This window comes from Aquarana catesbeiana, linkage group LG03 (genome assembly GCF_042186555.1).
Source record: "Aquarana catesbeiana isolate 2022-GZ linkage group LG03, ASM4218655v1, whole genome shotgun sequence".
NCBI classification, from domain to species: domain Eukaryota; kingdom Metazoa; phylum Chordata; class Amphibia; order Anura; family Ranidae; genus Aquarana; species Aquarana catesbeiana.
In genome coordinates, this window is record NC_133326.1 from 267,488,989 (window position 1) to 267,510,481 (window position 21,493).

A 21,493-nucleotide genomic window follows, 5' to 3' on the forward strand; every position below is an offset into this window, starting at 1 on the left:
GGGGTGAGAAGAAGGAAACTGGTGCATCCCACAAAGCTCAAATTCAATTTTGAGGAGCTGAAGCACTTAAAGGAGAACTATTTGCAAGAGTCCAGCCACCATCTTGGGCAGATGTTCGGTGGAGAACAATCAACTTATCCTTAAGAGGTAGCATCGCTGGTGACCACATGGACTCTCATTATGCATTGAGCATCTGCCACCCAATTTTTTTCCTAAATTATTTATTTAAAATTTTATGTACAAAGACAAGTTGTGCTCACCACATAAAATTATGGTTTAAAGACACAGATCATACAATTGCAATACATGAATAATAGAGCATGTTTCATCAGATACAACTTTGAAATTGTTTTGCGTCTGTGTCCTACAAGGGGGCAGTACGGCGCCATCTACCCGTGTCCTTGTACTAATCTCATTACAGAAAGAGGAAAATAAAAAAAAAGGTAGTGCCTAGAAAAAGATATCATAGAGAAAAAAAAAATTGAAAGGGGTTCTAGGGTGAATCTTCCAATTCTATCCTGTGTGAAGCATATAGAAAGCAGTAAAGGGCAACAGACTTAGTCTGCTAGTATAGTTTTTTATTGAGATGAACAAGTAAATTCCATCAAAAAGAACCAGGTATATCTGAATTTTAGCTCTCTGTCCTTTAGAAAAGGCTATGAGGCTCTTCATATGTTGAAGATCATTGATTTTTGAGAACCACAGCAAGTAATTGAGAGGGGGGAGTTCCTGTTTCCAGAGGGCTGGGATACAGGTACTAGCTGTGTTCAGTAGAAGGATCACCAGGGATTTTTTGTATCTTACTCTCAGGAGGGATGAATGGTGTAGTAAATAAGCTGTTGGTTCTGTACCGAAGTCAAGGTCAGTCAGTAATAATCTCTCTCACCTGTGCCCAAAAGTTTCCAAGCTTACTAAGCAACCAGAAAACATGTACAAGTGTGCCCTCTGTTTTTCAACACTGCCAACACACACTCGAAGACTGGGGATGGTGTTTTTGTAGAACAGATGGCACTCTGTACCACCTGGTTAATAACTTATAGCCAAATTCTTGATATCTACTAGCTGCTGAGGTAATGGTCAAAGTACAGTATATCATCTTTTTGTGCAAGGGAGAATGTGGTCCCCAAGTCTCTTTCCTACTTAAGCAAGAAAGGGGGTAAAAACAAAGCAGGTGTTTGTATAAGGACTCTATAAGCCACTGACACTGTGGGGTAGATTTACTAAAACTGGAGCACTCAGTATCTGGTGCAGCTGTGCATGATAGCCAATCAGCTTCTAACCTCAGCTTGTTCAACTAAGATTTGCAATAAAACCTGAAAGTTAATTGGTTTCTATGCAGAAGTGAGCCTGATTTTGCACTCTCCAGCTTTAGTAAATCAACCCCTGTATGTGAAGAAGAACATGAGTCTAAACAAAGGTGATAAAAGGATGTAGGGTTGCCAAAAAGAAATGCCTCACTTAAACGTTGTCACCTCCCTTATTTAGCAGTACAAGACAACACTGGGTTTTTTTTATATATATATTTTCCTTATATGTGATTGGGTATTCTTTGCAAAGTAAAATGTAACCACATTCAATAAGCTCTGGGGAAAATTCCCTTGCAGAGTGGACAGCGAATTTTCCTTTAGTAAATCAACCCCATTGTTTTTAGTTATGTATTAATTATGTATGTATTTCTTTCGAGTTTCACCCACCCAATTCTGTTATCACTGTTGGCCGATCTTCTCTGCTGGTAGTCTGTTCCAATCAACTAGTCTTTCGGTAAAATTACTTTCTTGTTATTAAAGCTCCAAGATTTTGTTTGTTAAAGAATAGGAGGATTTAACGTCATGTCAAGCTGCAGACAGGCCATTAATTGACGTGTAGCGAGGACAGAACAATGACCCTACCACTAGGGTAGCACACTTCAGAGAGAAGCGCTCTGTAAAAGAAGCTGCAGGACAAATCTTTGCTCTCTTTCAGAGCTACAAGCACTATTTCAGATGACACCTTTGGGTGTGTCAGATGCATAGGCTCCTGCTCTGTGCCCTGGTTTCTTCTGCCAGTAAATCGCTACTCTGCCCTATTTTAACATTGCTGGGACAAGGGGTGGGCTGGAGGGGCGGCTGCCCCTGGTGCAATGGTTTATTGCAGGAATGGGGGCACCCTTTGCCTGTTGATTCTGCTACAAGGCTGACAGGAGTAGTGACAGGGACATTACTGCTAACCTAATCCTAAGGGAAGGGGGGGGTCACAGTTTGGCATCTTTGCCCTGTGCGCTGGATGACCTTTTCTCGGCACTGCCTGTTTTATCCTTGAGCCTGACTGTCACTGGGCTTCATTTTTCATTCTTGCAATCATGGAGGAAGCATCAGATGCGTTTGTGTTACCTAGGGAGGCCTGCATGCAAATCTTCCAGGCCAACACCTCCCTCTAAATACATTTAACATTTCAATAACTCCTTCAAAGAACCAATGAATTGATTGCACCAGGGCTGAGGACTCTTAAGAACAGTACTGAGGTGTTGTGAAGTTTTCAGGAAAGTATGTACAGTACCCTTAACAGCTCCTCCCACTAGTAATAAGCTGCCTGGAATACAGAGAGAAGCACAGAGACCAAATGATGATATCACTAGACCTTGAAATAAGATATGTAAGAAAAGTTGTTTTTTTTATGTTATTGGCATGTGGACAAAGGGAAGAGAGAAACCAGGGAAAGTATAAAATGAGCTGATTAAACTTCAGTTTAGTACTTCTTAATACATATTAAAGTTCAGTTTAACCTTTAACCCACTTAACCTATATCTAAAAAGTCAGAAAACTCACTGAACACTATTATTATACAAATAAAATACACTCTACATTTGTAGTGTTAGCACTAGAATTTTTCTTAATTTCAGACATTACGATGCTGTGTGTGTGGCTTATGAAAAGCTAGCTACCTTAACAGGATAAGATTTTTTTTTCTTGAAAGTCTATATTATTGTATTATCATTGTACCACATTTTTTTCATATGTGTGATGGATTTTATTAACATGCAGTACAACTGTGTATTGTAAAAGAAAAAACATCTTGTACATCCCAATATTCTAGTGAAGCTATATTCTTTTTTTTTCTTTAGTGTCAATGCTAGTAAAGAATTCTATGTACAACATATAAAAATGAAATGACGACAGTCAAATGTGTTTTATAAAGCATTACATTATTATGTATTGTAGCTACCTGGTTTAAAGGTTAAATTCCGGCTAAACTACAGAAACGTGTTACTTTTATTTTTCTCTGTGCCCTTGCTGAAAAATACCAGCTGTGTATCAGATTTGTGATCAAATGAACCAGATACATTATGAGATACCTACCTGGTATTTGGTACATTAAACTGCAGCTGTCTGGGATTCCAAATGAGGATATTATCATCTTGTGGGGAAATGTAATTCTCTTTTTTTTTTTTCTTCCTACTTTTAGCCAGTAGACTTCAGATGTATTTAAAAGCAGAAATATAGCATAAGCATGGTAATGTAGCCTGTGCCCTATCCATGCGTTATCTGTCTGGTGCACTGCTGCAGAATGAGCATGTATAAATAATACACAGAAAATGCCACGTGGCATACCAACAAATATATAGGCACTTTGCTATCCACTTACAAACTTCCAATTACATTTTCAAAAGCAATTTAAACATTAAAAGCTTGTGTTAATCAAGTCCATTAAATGGAAATATGAAAGCCAGTATAAATATGGAAAATTGCAATATATGCAAAAATAAAAACTAAACAGCAATTATTTGGAAATATACAGCAATAATTCACAGTATGTTTCTATGGTGGCTTGATTAACTAATTGCATCCCCTGCTCAAAATTTGCATTCTGTAATTTAGAGCAGAAAAAGAGGCTAGCGAGTACAGGAATATGCACTACCAGTTTAATTTGAGTTTCATTAGACATTCTGATCCCTCTTCTTATTGTTATGGGCACAAATACATTCCTTTGCAAATATAATTGCATCCCTGACTACCTGGGAAGCAAATTATATTCTTGAGACACTCTGGCAAGCCTTGTCTTAGTTTCATAAAAACGTCAAAGTTCGTGTAACCACCCAAGGTGCTGATTATGTAGATTATACACTTATACATAAAGATCTTTCCTGCCTACTAGCTTCAGAAACAGGATCATATTAAATTCTAGGAACAATGAACAAATACAAAGGGTCTTATTTAATAGCACACTAAAATGTGCACAAGTGTACTCTTATCCATAGCAACTGATCAGATTCTATTTATTATTAATGTGGTTAAAGAAAATGAAACAGAGCATATCACTAAGTGCTATGAGTTACTTGACCTCTGTGCATTCTGATAAGTCATTAAATATGCCTATAACAGTTTGGCTGTACCCAATGAAAAAGGAAGTAAAACTGTCCTCATGAGGTTACAGTGTTCAGGAATCAGATGCTCGAAGCAGTGTGTCTAAGAATGTGGTTATATATTAAGTAAGGACATTTTCATTAAAGTACACACTACCGCGGGTCTTCAAACTATGGCCCTCCAGTTGTTCAGGAACAACAATTGCCATCATGACTAGTCAGGTCTGTAAATATCAGAGTTTTACAATGCCACATGGGATGTGTAGTTCCACAACAGCTGGTGGGCCGTAGTTTGAGGATCCCTGCATTATACCAACTTCACCCTCGGAAGATTTGGCTGCTCAATGACCAGGACATTTTTTGCGATACGGCACTGCATCGCTTTAACTGACAATTGCACGGGCGTGCTACGCTGTACCCAAAAAAAATTGACTTTTTTTTTTTCCCCACGAATAGAGCTTTCTTTTGGTGGTATTTGGTCACCTCTGTAATTTTTATTTTTTGCGCTATAAACAAAAAAAAGAGTGAACATTTTGAATAAAACACAATGGGGGTTATTTACGAAAGGCAAATCCACTTTGCACTACAAGTGCAAAGTGCACTTGAAATTGCACTGAAAGTGCACTTGGAAGTGCAGTCGCTGTAGATCTGAGGGGAAGATCTGAAATGAGGGGAAGCTCTGCTGATTTTATTATCCAATCATGTGCAAGCTAAAATGCTTTTTTTAAATTTTCCTTGCATGTCCCCCTCGGATCTGCAGCAACTGCACTTCCAAGTGCACTTTCAGTGCAATTTCAAATGCACTTTGCACTTGTAGTGCAAAGTGGATTTGCCTTTAGTAAATAACCCACAAAATCTTTTATTTTTTGCTATAATAAATATCCCACATTTTTTTCAAAAAAACACATTTTTTCCTCAGTTTAGTCTGATATGTATTTTTCTACATATTTTTGGTAAAAAAAAAAAAAAAAAAATCACAATAAGAGTATATTGATTGGTTTGCGCAAAAGTTATAGCGTCTGCAAAATAGGGGATAGATTTATGGCATTTTTACTATTTTTTTTTTATTAGTGATGAAGGTGATCTGCGATTTTTATCGGGACTGCGATATTGTGGCGGACAAATTGGACACTTTTGACACATTTTTGGGACCATTGACATTTATACAGCGATCAGTGCTATAAAAATGCAGATTACTGTATAAATGTCACTGGCAGGGAAGGGGTTAACACTAGGGGGCGATCAAGGGGTTAACTGTGTTCCCTAGGTGTGTTCTAACTGTAGGGGGAATGGGACTGTCTAGGAGGAGAGAGAGATCATGTTCATACATAGTATGAACACACGATCTGTCTCCTCTCCCCTGAGAGAACCGGATCTGTGTGTTTACACACACAGATCCCACCCTCACTCTGTCATGAACAATCATGGGTGCCCAGCGGTCATCGCTCTCTGGTGGCGCGCGCAAGCCCCTAATGCCAAAAGGCGAAGCAACGTTGTTTCGCCCAGCCGTGCCATTTTGCCGCAGTAAAGCTGCGGCGGCTGGTTGGCAACCAGATACCATACTACACATTTTTTTTTTTGTTTCAAACGATTTTTATTTTATTTTCAGAAATAAATGTTGTACAAATGGTAAATCAGTACATATTCAAAACTTTCATGAAGCATTAATGACAGTTACATCGAATGAACGGTAAACATACATCATATATAATCAGTACATTTTCAAGTACATTCAATTGAACAGCTTTCCTTATAGGTACATACTGTAATATTGGTAATTATGATATCAAATGTAGTTGACATCATAATTGGTGTGTGAACATAACATATGTAAACTGAAATAATTATAAGATGTAACATAGGCTATTCTGTATGTCATTCTGATCTCTGAGGCCTAATATTGTATTTGCATTAGGCAGTTAGAACAAAAGATGCCAGTTTCTCATTCCCGCACCCCCAATGGGATCATTCTGTGCGGTGTTTATGATTAACCAAACATTTATTTATTCTGGCTTTTATGTATGTTTATAGGTTTAGATATTATATGCCTCTGTGATATTATAGGGATGGACTATGTCTCTCAGTGAGAGAAAAGATATGAGGGGGATGTACAATTGAGATGCTGTACTAATTATTGTGTGGAATGGGAATGTGTGTACTGAACGTCAGATAATGTGGGAGTTAAACGCAGACCAATAGAGGCGTATGTCGCTTCATATCAGTTAAGGAGGGGGGTGGAAAGGAACCCAGATACACTTTGTGTGAAGAAAAGAAACGAAGTCTGTACGTCTACATGCCATGGTTTTGACCATGAAGTAGAGAAAGGTTTGCTATACGTTTGTTGTGCTCTGGCAAGATCACGTGTGTTGAAGAAACTCTTGGTATTTTGGGGAGACCCTGAAGTGTATCCAACAAGCCCAAATTTTCCCGTATTTCGTAGGAGTGTCATTGGCCTGGTGGATTATGTTTTCCATTTCAGATATTTTTTCTATACGCTTGAACCAATCTGCTAAAGTAGGCGGTGAATTGCTCCTCCATTGTACTGGTATGCACTGTTTAGCAGCATTCACTAGGTGGAGTGCGAGGGACTTCTTATATGCATGATGTGAAATCGTAGAGTGATGTAATAGGTATTGTGATGGTGTAAAGGATAGAGAGTAGGTAGTGACATGGTGTATCACCTCATGTACTTTTTTCCAGAATTGTTGTATCAGTGGACAGTTCCACCAAATATGAAGCAGGGAGCCTACTTCCTTATTGCACCTCCAGCACATAAGAGAGACCGAGGGGTGGTATATGTGAATTTTATCTGGCGTTTTGTACCATCTGGAGTATATTTTGTAGGAATTTTCTTGTGCTGAAACATTCACTGAACCCTTATGAATGTGTTTGTAAATGTTTCTCCAATCGTCTGTAGATAGGTTTATCTCAAGTTCAGTTTCCCATTTTTGGTTAGCTGCCATAATCGCGGGGTCTTGATCGGTAAACAATAATGAATAGACCTCTGAGATGAGATGTCTTTGTGGAGGTGTACTGGTACAAAGCGCTTCAAAGGGAGTTAGGTCTCTACACCATTGAGAAGTGGGTTTTGCAGTAGTCAGAAGGTGCCTGATTTGAAGAAATATATAAAATGGTATATGGTATTCAGGGAATTGTGAAGGTATCTTGACATAAGGCCGAAGTACACCCTTATGAAACAATTGTGATGCTCTAAGGGGAAGATGTACCTGTGTTTGGGATCGATCCTGAAGTGTTATTCCGGGTTCGAAGTCTGGGTTATTAGTCAGGGGGGTCATTGGTCCTGGAGATGCGCACCATCCCAGTGTTTTCGTTATTGTTGTAAAGGCTTGGATAGTGGGCCCTGTCAGCGGGTGTATTTTTTAGGTATTGACTTCGCATTAATCCAGGGTAAGTGGGAAAGTGGCAATTGGGTGGAAGAGTCTTCAATGTTAACCCAGTCTTTAGTGGATCTGTGTATATGCCAGTCAATAATTCTCGTGAGATGGCAAGCCCAATGGTATTTCTGGATGTCCGGGAGGCCGAGGCCTCCTTTTAGTTTGGGTATAGTCATTTTAGTCCAGCTCAATCTGGGGGGTTGTGCTGCCCAAATGAAGTTGCGACAGATTCGTTTGTATGTGGTAAAAAATGATGGGGGCAATTTGATTGGAATAGTCTGAAGGATATATAGTATTCTAGGTAATATATTCATCTTTATAATGGCAATCCTGCCAAACCAAGAGAAAGGACCTGATCTTTATGAGATCTAATGAGATCTTTTTGAATATTACTGAGTAATGACAAATAATTTTTGTCATATAGCTCATCGAGGTGTGTTGGTATTTGAATTCCTAAATAGGTAAGGGCATTGGTTTCCCAATGGAAAGGGAAATTTGTTTTACATTGTGTCACTAATGTCTGTGGAAGGGAAATATTCAGGGCTTTAGACTTTGTGAAATTAATTTTAAAATTTGAGATTTCGTGGAAGAAAGCAAAGTCTTTTAATAAATTGGGTAATGTTATTAGGGGTTCTGAAAGAAAAAGTAGTATATCGTCCGCATATGCAGCTATCTTATACTGTTTTCCGTCAATGTCAATACCTTTAGCCCGGGTTCACACCTATGCGAATTAGAGGTGCATTTCCGCACCTCTAATTCGCATAGCAGGAGAATGTGACTGGCTCCCTATGGAGCCAGTTCACATATCTCCGGGGCGGCTGCGGTGCGCACTGCACAAAAACGCTGTGCGTCTTTGGCTGCGTTTCAGGGCCGAATTCAGGCATTGAATCGGCCCTGATTCGTCCCTGAAACGTTGAACAGGGACGCACAGCGCTCCTGTGCGATCCGCAGCCCGTTGTGGTGTGAACCCGGGCTAAATGTCAGGATTAGCTCGCAGTTTGCGTAGGATAGGTTCCAGTGTGAGTATAAAAATAAGAGGTGATAAAGGGCATCCCTGACATGTACCATTCGATACGGAGAAGGCGTCCGACAGGCGTCCATTAATTCTTATTCTGGCAGTGGGGCTTGAGTACAGAACCAAAATCATTTGAAGAAATTGCAAAGGGAGGCCCATTGCTTGTAGTGTCGCAGACATGTAGTCCTACACATTTTAATTCACAAACTCAATTAAGTAAAAAATAAAAACAAAACAAAAACAAAACATGTATAAAAAAAAAAATGGGCAGACTTGATGGACCGCTCTGTCTTTTTTTTGCCATGATTTTTCTATGTTTCTATGTTAAACACACAATCCTTTAGTACCATTAGTTAGCCCTAATTAATTCTTTTTATGTTTTTGTTTCCCATTTACCATTGACTATTTTTTTTGTAACTGGTAAAGATATCGAGGATGTATTTTCTTTACTAAATTTTAAAAACAAAACAGGATTTTTGACTTACCATAACATTTTTTAGAGTTTACTTAGGGACACAGGATGGAGTAATTCTGATACACAGGGGTATGCTGTTGCCTTCAGGAGATTGAATACTGGCAGACAAAACTGTAAGAAAGCCTACAATAACCCAGATAGCAAGCAATTGTGCTGCAAGTTTGAAAATGACTTGCTAAGCTATTGCTAGACTTGCCAAGCTTCACAAGTTTGTTGCACAATTGAAGCAAGTCCGCATTGCATGACTCCAGATCAACTTTCTTTGCAAACATTCTGCAAGTCTGCTGCAAGTTCTGGTTCAGTTATGTTGTGTAAAAGTCAACCCACTGCAGGGGTCACTGGGGCTTAATTTTCATGCTGTAGACTTACAGAGCTGTTGCTGTAGACTCACCACTGCAGCTTTGCTCTTGCTAGAGACTTGCCATGCAATTTTGCTACAAATTGGAAAAGTGTCAACTAGAAATTGTGCTTCAAGTGCTCTGCAAAGAAACAACTTGCGAGTGAAAATGTGCAACAAGTTAAAAGACTTACAATTCAACACTGCCACGAATGTGTGGCAAGTTATCCTTGCTATCTGGGAACCTCTGCTACTCCCATCATGCTCCAGTTTTGCAGAAAAGCAATAGTAGGAGTGGATTATGGAAACAGGGAGATGGTACTGTTCCATCCCATCTGAGAAACAGATGTCTGATGCTAAAAAGCCTGCTTAGACAGAGAATGGTAAACCCTTGTCCTTGAACTCATAGGTTTGAATGATGAGCAGCCGAATCCACCTAGAGTTGTTAGAACAGGAGGCAGGCTGTTCCCTAAATAGACCCTTGGAATGACAAAGACAAATAGAGAGTCAGTTTGTCTAAAGAAAGCTATAGCCATGAGATAGACTTGAACAGTTTGTACCATATGGAAACACTGGAGAGAAATGTCCTTAGGATGTGCAGGAATAGGACAGAGAGATAGAAGAACAATGTTCTGGTTAAGAGAAAGGGAAGAAAAGAGGTCTTAGTCTCAAGACTTAACCAACTCAGAAATTCATCTCAAAAAGGAGATGGCAACAAAGAAGGCAGAACAGAAATCTGGATTATCTAGACAGCTCACTATATGCTACAGAACTATGATTAAGAGATGAGCTTTCTGTTCAGCCTAAGTCCCTCGATTTTCTAGGACTCTTCTCCAGCCTGTCATGCTAGCATGCATCGAGAAAACATTCCAGGCTCCAGAGCTGGATCCATGAGCCACCAGGCCAGGGCTAGCCTGGTTTTGGAGGTAAGAGGATTGTGATAGTCTAGAAAAAATGCCTCCTTGTCTCACACTGCCAGAACAGGAATTGGGCATATGCAACTGCCTCAATCCAGAATTCTGATGCAAAAGCAGATGGTTGGCTGGATTCTGGACTGTAGAGTCCAAATATGGGAGCTGAAAGAGTTTTTTAATGCAGAAGAATAACCCCGGACAATGTAGTATCTTGTATAATGCCTAGATACTCCATGCAGTGAGTCAGTTTCAGCACTGACTTTTGGAGGTTCAGGGCCATCAGGACCCATACCTCCCAACGTTTTGAGATGGGAATGAGGGACACCTATTAGCAAAAGTATGTAGGTACAGGACACACCCCCTGCCATGTCCCCTTAAAGGAGAATTATACAAAGAACAATTATTTAAACCACCACTATTCCTTTATACTGGCTTTTGAAATTTTCAAATGCAGCAATTTACAAATTAGATGAAAGGTTTAGCACTGGGAAACACTTTTTGAAAGTTAAATGGTGCATTGTATATACAACTATATAGATCAGACCAACATGAGGGACACATGAGGAGGAAAGAGGGAATGAGGAACAGAGGGACTTTGTTACAAATCAGGGACAGTCCCTCCAAATCAGGGACAGTTGGGAGCTATGAGGACCCCTGCAGTGTTTGATCAGTCTGTTGAACCTTGACTCTTCTACTGTTCAGTCTATGTGAATTGTTCCCTCAAAAGAAGGGTGTCTAGGTATCCCAAAATGAGATTGCTCTGTGAATGAAGCAAAGCTAATACAAAGGCTTGGGGTCTTAGGGAAGACTCAAGATGCATTGGACAGACCAAAAGATAGGGCAATAAATTGGTAAGGTTGTGTGCCCACCACAGAGGTCAGAAGGTCTTCCAGATGAAGGAAGGTGAATGCATCCTTTTGCTTTGGGAACAGTAAGCAAATTGGAATAGTTCCTTGTCCAGAACAATGGTTATGGCCCATTGAGAGAGGAGTTTTGCCAAAGCAGTGTGGAGGTTTGCTAGTCTTTATGGGGACATTGGTAGGCTTGACAACATGAAGCAGAGTGGAGGTAGAGTTTGAAATTTTCACTTGTAGCCCCTGCATACCACATTCTGGACCCACAGAGCTGAAATTTCCTGGGACCAAGTAGCCACAAAGGCCACCGGACATCTGACTCTGATAAGTGGGGCATCCCTTCATTGTGAGGGGGACTTGTTTGTGTGTTTGGAAGATTTGGGAATCCAAGACTTGAAGTGAAACTGAGTCTCAGGCTTGACCTGGAATGCCTGAAAGAAACAAAAGGAACTCTTAGCCCCTGACTAACATTTTAGCCAAAGGGTCCTCGGCATGTGCACTGATAGGAGACCCATTCTAGAAATTAGGCATACAAAAAAAATGCACCAGCCCAACTACGCAGTAGTTTAAGGCCACAGGCAAGTGCTTCAGCTGTTAGAGGATCCATTAGGATAGAGCCAGAATCCCTAGACATATCCTTGAGCCATATGAAAATAAAGATCTTCACCAGTCCTTCATCTAGTCCTTTATGCACATAAAGCAACAGGCTTCACAGGCCACCTACGTGAACTGTGGGCAAGCCTGTATGGAGTGCAAGGGATACAATACAACTTCTATACCCCTGGACCAAACGCCGAAGGTTTGGCAGATGGACATGGAAGCAATGGCAGGTTGTAGGGCAGGGCCCGTGTGAAGAGTAAGGTAGGCTGACATGGCTGAAATTTAGTAGCAGAGACTTCTGCTACTTCTCTGTGATTACACACAGCAAAAGCCAAATCGGTGGGTGCAGGGTATTCGATGTTCTCCCGCTGATCGTCAGGCAGAGACACAGAACTGTGATCTGCCCATGTAAACAAGGCAGATCACTGTTCTGGCAGGAAAGAAGGGACGATGTTAGTGTCCCTGCAAAGCAGGGAATACATTTCATCTCTTCCTCCAGTAAAAGCACCTCACACAGTACAGTAAAACACTGGCTAGGCACACAATTAACCCTTGGATTGCCCCCAATGTTAACCCCCTCCCAGCCAGTGTCATTAGTAGCACAGATCACTGTATTAGTGTCATTGGTCCCCAAAAAGTGTCTGACATCCCCTTGTTCAGATCATCATAATGTGCTCTCCATGGTTCTTGTAGGCTTGTGTCACCCTTATTATCGTTGGCGGATCAACGAATCCCTTCTTTCCTCGCAGGATTCATGCCTCAAGATCCAATCGCACATTGAAAACTTTTTTTGGGAAAACAAGGGGTCAGTGACATCTGCAGTCTAGTTGTGGGAGGCTCAAAGGTCAGAGGCCATATTATACAACTAGCCTCGGCCCAGAAAGAGTTAAAGAGTAGAAGATCCAGGACCTCTCTGTCCAACTAGCCGAGGAGGAGGCAGCCTGTAAATCCAAGCCTTCGGCCTCCACTAAGAAGGTTCGGGACTGCATAGCCACGGAATTGGATCTTCTGGCTACTAAACAGGCTGAGAAGGCCTTTGTACCACCAATGGGAATGTCACCTCTGACCCGATCAAAGTCACCTCTTCATTCTGGCTTGTTCTTATCCTCTCTGTACAGCCGCCCCTCTCCCTTCCCTACTTTCCTTGCTGACCAGTTTTTTCTTACCGACATGGCCCAGACCACACTTAATGTTGCAATTTCTGAAGCGGAGGTTGCACAAGCCATCAAGTCCATTTGTATCTCTAAAGCTCCTGGGCCAGATGGATTCTCTGGTTTTTATTATCACCTCCCTGCTCACCCCCCATCTGATAGCTTATTTTAATAGTCTACCGCAGGGCTCCCTTCCCGCCCTGGCTGCATTACAGGCCCACATAGCCATGATCCTCAAAATTTTGGATGACTCCCTAGATCCACAAGCGTTCAAGCTGATTTCTTTGATGAATGAGGATGTTAAACTTTTGGGAAAGATCTTAAGTATCCGTATTAACAAATACTTACACACATTGATTCACAGAGACCAGGTGGGCTTCGTTCCCGGCCATCAAGCAGGGGACAATGTCCATTAGGTGACCCATCCGATACACCTGCTTCAACATAGCAAGATCCCAGGCCTTCTTCTCTCAGTTGATATTTATGAAGCGCTTGACTCACTTTCTTGGGAGTATTTGCGTTATGTTCTGAGGCATTGGGACTTTGGGGAATCAATCCTCCAGTGGATCTCGGCCCTCGACTCCTCCCCCTTTGTTAAGGTCACTTATGCTGACCAACTCTCTGCCTTCTTCCCGATCTACCGAGGGACCAGGCAGGGTTGCCCTTAGAGATGATCCTAATATCTCTGGTATTCCGTATGACGATATTCACAATAAAATCAGCCTCTTTGCTGATGACGCCCTCTTGTCCCTAAACCAATCCTCTCCCCACCCTTCCTAATCTCCAATCCCTTCTCTCCTGTTTCTCAGCTTTCTCTGGGCTTTAAGTCAACCCCCACAAGACCACTGGTGGTAAGGAACTCCTCCTCCCTGGATTACCTTGGCACCCGGCTTACTCCTCATTACTCATCCCTTTTTGCCACTAATTACTATCCCCTACTAAGATCGCTTATGTCCTTAATCCTGGCGGTTCCCTTCTTTGTCCTGGATAGGCCACATCCATGCGGTCAAGATGACCATCCTCCCCAAAGTCCTTTATTATTTTTGTACCCTTCCAGTTCATGTCCCTTCCTTTTTTCTACGTTTATTGCAGAATAGATCCTATCATTTATCTGGGCTTTTCAGCACCCCCGTGTGGCATTTTCCACCCTTTACAGACAGACTGCGAAGAGGCCTAGGGGTTACTAATTTAGCTAAGTACTATCAGGCGGCCCCTTATCTCCCAGTTAATCTTGCTCCATGCACATTTTGACATCCCATTGTGGGTGCTCCTCGAACTCCCTAACAGTGCCCCCATTCCCCTTTCGGCTCTACTATGGCTTCCTCATAAGCTGTCCCCCTCCTCTCTTAGCCCTCTTATGGGTCATAGCTTAAAACTCTGGGACTCTGTTCGCTACTCTGGTAATCTTATGTCCCCCTTTCTACCACTCTTTCCTCTTTTTAATAACCCCCTGTTCCCGCCGGGCTTTGACCAACCAGGCTCCTTCTCTTGGTGGTCCACCTACAGTTTCACTGAGGTTCTCTCGTCCCACCCTCTCCCCTCCTGGTCTTCCTTCCAGGATACCCATGAGACACCCTTGGCGGAATTCTATTATTACACCCAACTATGCCATTGGGTTTCTTCATTGAGGCACAACTCCTCCTATCCTTTTTAAAAGATTTCTTTTAACACCTTTGCCTGGTGCCCGGGTGCTATTTCAAAAATCTACTCTTCTCTAAACGCTATAGATCCACCTGGGTCACGTCTTATAAGTTGCGGTGGGAACAGGACCTGGAGCCCTCTATTGAACCAGAGGACTGGAACAAGGCTTGGTCTTCTGTGACTAAGTGCTCCTTCAACACGGCTACTCTAGAAGCTACATACAAAGTTCTTCTACAATGGTACTGGGTTCCGGCCCAGATTTGCAAGCTCGAACCCATCCTATAGTGACCCGTACTTTAGAGGGTGTGGCCAATGGGGCGATGCAGTGCACATTTGGTGGGCTTGTCCATGCCTCATGAGGTTTCAGTCCAGGGTGTTTGGACTCCTACCTTCCTTATTTTACATACCCATACATAGAGATGCTAAAACCGCCTTGTTGCACTGCCCGATTCAGGGATTGTTCTCAGACCAACAGAAACTGGCATCTAATTTCTTTATTGCGGCCAAAAGGGTTATAGCCAGAGCATGGCCCAAGCCCTGTGTTCCGTTTGCTATGGTGAAGAGCACTTATGATCAACAAGAAAATGTCAAGTATTTTAAATGCTTCTCACTCCTCTTTCCTTAAAGTATGGTCACCTTTGTGGACCTATGCTCTTCCGACTTTGCACTCGAGCAGTCTGGGCCTATCCTGAGAGCAGACCTGTCAACTCCCCCTCCCGCGGGACTTCCCTTGTCCACCCCCCCCCCCCTTTTTTTTCTTTTTTTTCCACCCTGACCCTAATTTCCTTTTCTCATACCTCAAGCAGCCATCATCGCTACATCGCAAATTTTTCTGCATCTCTCTACCGAATGTTCACCCCCACCTGTACTGGGGGTATTTAATGGACCAGTACATGCAATCCCCTCCGCTGTTATCCAGTGCATCTGCGTCTAGGGCTCTAGTTAGTCAATCCTTACGCTCTGGAAATTTATATGTACCTTTGGGTTATCCCATTTGGTCACCCAGTAGACAGCTAGTACTTATAAAAACTACTTGATTGTTATACTCATTGCACTGTACCCCTGCACAGGTGAACGTTTGTCAAGATGTTGTTATTATTACAATAAAAATTATTGTACCGGAAAAGTGTCAGTTAGTATCAGAATGTCCACCACAATATTGCTATAAGTTGCTGATCGCCACCATTACTAGTAAAAAAGATTTTTTGAAATAAATAAAAATAAAAATATCCCATAGATTGTAGACAATATAACTTTTGCGCAAACCAATCAATATACACTTATTGGCAAAAATATGTAGCAGAATACATATTGGCCTAAATTTCTGAAGAAATTGGATTTTTTTGGATAGGTTTTACAGCAGAAAGTAAAAAATATTGTTTTTTGGGGGGGTTTTTTGTCTGTCTGTTTTTGTTTATAGCGCAAAAAATTAAAAACGCAGAGGCGATCCAATACCACTAAAATAAAGCTCTATTTGTGGGAAAAAAAAGACATACATTTTATTTGGGTACAGCATTGTATGACCACTCAATTGTCAGTAACGCAGTAAAAAAATGGCCTGGTCATGAAGGGGGGTAAATCTTCCGGAGGTCAATTGGTTAAAGCAGCCTGACACGTAATACAAAGTTTTTTGCTTTTTAATAAAATGTTTCTCTGTTTAACCCCTTATTAACCCTTAGTTTACTTTAAACAGCCCTAATTAACTTCTTATTCTTCGTATCCATTCAATTATTATTTTCCTGCTGATTTTTTTTGCTTTGTACTTTGTAATGCTTTGTACTAGAATCAAAATGTGTCATTTTAAACAGGACACATTACAGAATAAAATGTGTGCATTTTTTATTTGCAGTAACACTATTTTTAACCACTTCCTGCAATGCTAAAGTGGTAAATGAAAAACAGCTATGGATAGGGGCCTGACCTCCAAGGCTAAAGTGGTAAAATGACAAGCAGCTAGGGATAGGGGCCTGACCTCTAGTGCTAAAGAGGGGTCTAGGCGAAATGCTGTACCTCCTCATAGAAAAAAACAAATCTACTCTGCATCTTTGCAATTTAGTAGCTGTGCAACAGATCATATACTTGTATTTTCTGTTATTATAAATATTATTTTTTAACTGTAGTAGTATGTACTAGATTTTAGATTATACTTAGAGTCTCTTCATACTCAGATTCTTGGACACATTTTGTCATTTTCCATACAATTTATTTCTGACTGCCTTCCAGGAATATATAAAGAATTTCAGCTGACTGCACAAAACTCAGTTAATTCAGATCATTATCATTGTGAAAGACAGTTAGTTTGAACACAAAACTTGGATTCCTACCCATGTGAAATCCCAAAGGTTAGGCTCTAGACAGAAGTGTTAGTCTTAAATTAGTCTGTAGACGTAGTCTAAACATAAGAGTCTAACTAGTGATGCATGGGCGCTGCCTTCAGTACAAAGAAATAACTGCATCTAGGAAAAAGAATTTGAAAGAAACATGTATTTTCCTATAATCAAGTGAACCCAACCTCTATTGATTTTTGTGGATAGAAAATGACAGATGTTGTTCATTAGTCGTATTGTGCACAGAGGAACCCTAGCATAATTGGATGTGCTATAATTTAAATGCTGCATCCTCAGCTGCATATTAATCTCTGCTTTCATGGAGCTACAATTTAGAATCACAAAATACTTACGGTTCAGGTGTGTATAGAGGATCTGATCCATGCCTGATGTATTGGGTGCAGTGAAAGACCCTATAAGCTAGTCCAGCTAAGAAGTCCCTTGGGGAGAGATAGCCAGCAACTGGTCGCACAGTGAATCCAGATCTTTCTAAATAAATGACAAACAATGCGTATTATACTACTCATCAAGTGAAATGCTAGGAAAAACACATTCTACAAATGCTTAATAGTAAGGCAGGGAATTTTGTCCACTGAAATGATCCTATTAGGACTGAAAATATTGTTCCCCTGCATCCGTACTGAAAAATCGAATACATTTGTTTCCAGTGGTGCTGGAAAGGCCTTGGGTCTTTTAAGCTTCTGAAAAAGCATGAAGCTCTTTAGTTCTTTTGCCACCCAAGTCATGGTGAATAATAATTTGTATATCAAAATCCTTGCCCTGGGCTGTTAAACATAGAAGGCCATATGCATTTTCTTCACACTAATTAAGGTAATCTAAGGTACAGCAAAGGAGAACAGATACCGCAGAGGCCATATTACACATAAATAAGAGGTTGTTAGTGCTGTGAGGAAGTGTCCATAATAATGATCAAAAAATTAGAATTTTATTTAATTTGACTTAGAATATCTTCAGGCAGAATAAAACAAAAAAAAAAAGTTAAGCAGTCATTGAAGTTATTTACCAGATTAATTGGAAAATGAGATATATTTTCAGTGTGAAAATTTCCAGCTGTTTATTGCGCAGTCTAACTGAAAATAATAAATTCTATATCTCCGCCATTCAATATTTTTATTATGGTTATGTTAGGTATATGCAGTAAGCATCATTACCATAGGACTGCAACCGTAAAGGATTACCAGAGTAAAGACTCTATTGCTTTCTACCAGTTGGATTAGACCCAGTCACTAGTATTGAGAAGGGGGCACAGTTGTTTTGAGGCATTACTAAGCATGAAGTGTGATCTGTTCATATAATGATTGAGTACATATTTAATTTGTGTGTCCCCTAGATCTAAAGGAGTAACTAACCATTGCAGTGCAGGCACAGCCCCACTGCAAGGGATAATTTTAAAGTTTTCAGGAGTTGTGGTTTATATTAACACAGGTAGATGTGTTTTGGAGTGGGGGGGGGGTGACACAAATCAAAGGATTTGGCTAAGTCAGGGGGGTAAAGGAAGTGGGTCTTTTTTCTTATGAGGCTTTGCATCATATAGTAACTGTATTTAGTACTTCTTTATATTGTCATACAGGATTCTTTCGTTTAAGCGTATTATATTTTTCTACGTACTTTATATATTTTTTATAATTTTTCATACATTTACGTGATCATTCATTTTATAGATTATATTTCATTACTAAAAGTTACCAGGGCATGAACTGCTGGATCAGTCACTGGACACCTTTTTCCCATGGCTCCTTGTGAATAGGAAAGTGTGACACAGAGAAACTGACCTAGAAGAGGGATCAGCAAGTGTGCAGTGAACTTTCATGATCGCTTCATCAGACTCCTATAAGGGGATCGAGTGGAGGTTTTACCCCCAAAAGGGAATTGGGAGGAGTGTAAGGACTACCACAATACCATTCCAACACTAACAAAAGACGGCATTTTTGCCTACATACTGTATCCCGAAACCTTACTATTCTATTTAGTTTGAATACAGAATGAGGTGCTGAGAAGTACATTATACGTATGAATATTTACAATATTTAACCACTTGCCGACCATGTCGCGTACATTTACTGTGGCACAATGCCACTGCTGAGCAAAATCACGTACCTGTACGGGGCACGCTCTCGCCGCCAGAGGCCACGCTCGCAACCATCGGATTAGTTTCAGAACTGATCAATCTTCAGGTCCAGGCTAATGATTTATGGCTTGAACCTGCTGATCGGTTCTGGTGAATGAAATCCTTCCCCTGCCTGTAAGTGTAAACACAGGCAGGGGAAGTGATATCATCTCGCCTCGTGGAACTCTTTTTGTTCCAGAGAGTGAAGAGAGTTAGTGGTAGGCCCATTTAACTTTAGGGTACCCCCCTAATCAAGGTTTAACCCCTTGATCACCCCCTGTAACCAGTGTTTACCGTATTAGTATTATGGGTGACGCTGGTTAGTTAGTTTTTTTTTTTTATAGCGTCAAGGAACCCGCTGTATATTACCTACATAAAGGTTTAATCCCCTGGTCACCCAGCGGGTGATATCAGTTAGGTTTTAGCAATGTCAGATTAGTGCCAGTAGTGCTAACACCCATGCATGCACCATACACCTCCCTTAGTAGTATAATGTCTGAACGAATCAATATATGATCTGATCAGATCTATACTGTCGTCCCCAGTAGTTTAGGGTTCCCAAAAATGAAGTGTTAGTGAGATCAGCCCCTCCAGCCAGCCCAGCCCACCCAAGTGCATTATCAATCGATCACTGTCACTTACAAAACACTAAACACATAACTGCAGCGTTCGCAGAGTCGGGTCTGATCCCTGCAAATGCTAACAGTTTTTCTGGTAGCGTTTGAAGCAGTCGCTGACAGATGCTCTTTTTTCCTGTGAGTCTCACTAGTTGTACCAGTAAATTTAGAGACCAAAATGTTGAATCGAAGGTACACTAGTGAAGAGTCCTACATGTTTTTGAGCATGACAGATGAGAGTGAAGAGGAAGTCACCCATCTGTCAGATTCAGGCTCAGAATACGATCCTGTAGACAGCAGTGGCACCCTGACAGATAGCTCTGACGACAGAGTAGTGGTCCCTACCAAGGTCAGGCGTACCTGACCCCATTCTTCTGCTGTTGTTGAGGTGCAAAAACCGCAGGGCTCTCGTATGGAGCAGAGAGCCAGTACTAGTGCAGCTCATCCTTCTGGTAAACTGGCAAGCACCAGCAGCCTAGTACATCCTGGTCGTACATTAAGCACTGCAGTAACACTTGGTGACGTGGTGAGCCCCATAAGTGCAGTTCAAGCTGGTGAGGTGGCTAGCACAAGTAGTGTCCCGCTGCCACCAAGAAAACAAAGACAGTGCCCTTCCTGCTGCATTTGCCAATCCAAATTGGGAGCCCACCACTTCTGCAGCACCTGTATTTCCTCCATTCACTGGCCAACCCAGAATTCAGGTGGAAACAGTTGCTTTTATGTCACTTGATTTTTATTCGCTGTTTTTCACGGAAGATCTCTATAGATCTATTGTGGACCAAAACAATTTGTATGCTGGGCAATTCATCGCCGCTAATCCCCAGTTGACCCTTGCCAGAGATTGGAGCTCTATTACGGTCTCCGAATTTAAGACCTTCCTGGGCCTATCCCTCCTAATAGGCATAACTAAAAAAAAGTGAGTTGCGGTCATATTGGTCCACTGACCCAATTCATCATATGCCCATGTTCTTTGCTTGCATGACCAGGACATCATACAAGCAGATCTTGCGGTTCATGCATTTCAATGACAATGTCGTTCTCGGGGTGACCCTGAATACGATCGGCTCTACAAAATTCGGCCCCTCATAAACCACTTCAACCAACAGTTTGCAGCCTTGTTTACTCCCGATCAAGTTGTCTGCATTGATGACTCCCTGATTAAGTTTTCTGGCCACTTGTCATTCAAACAGTATCTTTCCAGCAAGCGTGCCAGATATGGGGTCAAGATGTATAAGCTCTGTGACAGGGCAACAGGCTATACATATAGTTTTATGGTTTACGAGGGAAGAGATAGTTACGTAGAGCCAGAGATCTGCCCAGACTACATAGGGAGCGCTGGTAAGATTGTGTGGGACTTGGTGTCACCCTTATTCGGAAAGGGGTACCACTTGTATGTGGACAATTATTACACAAGCGTGCCACTTTTTAGTCACTTGTTTGATCATGGAATTGGCACATGTGGCACCGTGCAATCTAATCGCTGGGGCTTACCCCAGCGGCTTGTAGATTCCCGTCTTAGGCTGGGGGAGAGAGCCTGCTTGAGATGTAATAATTTGCTCACTGTGAAGTGAAGGGATAATAAGAATGTTTTCGTTCTGTCCTCCCTTTACGCAGATATGATGGTCCAAATTCAAAAGGCGACTGGTGTTGCGGAGTAACTCCTCTGTGTCCATGAATACAACCTTAATATGGGAGGGGTG

General features: G+C 41.4%; 1 protein-coding gene across 1 annotated transcript in view; it reads right to left on the reverse strand.

Annotated features, from left to right (window-relative positions):
• Positions 1–21,493, reverse strand: part of TPH2 (tryptophan hydroxylase 2) — a 471,842-nt gene that overhangs the window by 291,316 nt on the left and 159,033 nt on the right. Inside the window, exon 7 of the mRNA XM_073620034.1 lies at positions 17,402–17,537. Coding sequence (XP_073476135.1) covers positions 17,402–17,537 — 136 coding nt within the window. The remainder of the gene's footprint in view (positions 1–17,401; positions 17,538–21,493) is intronic.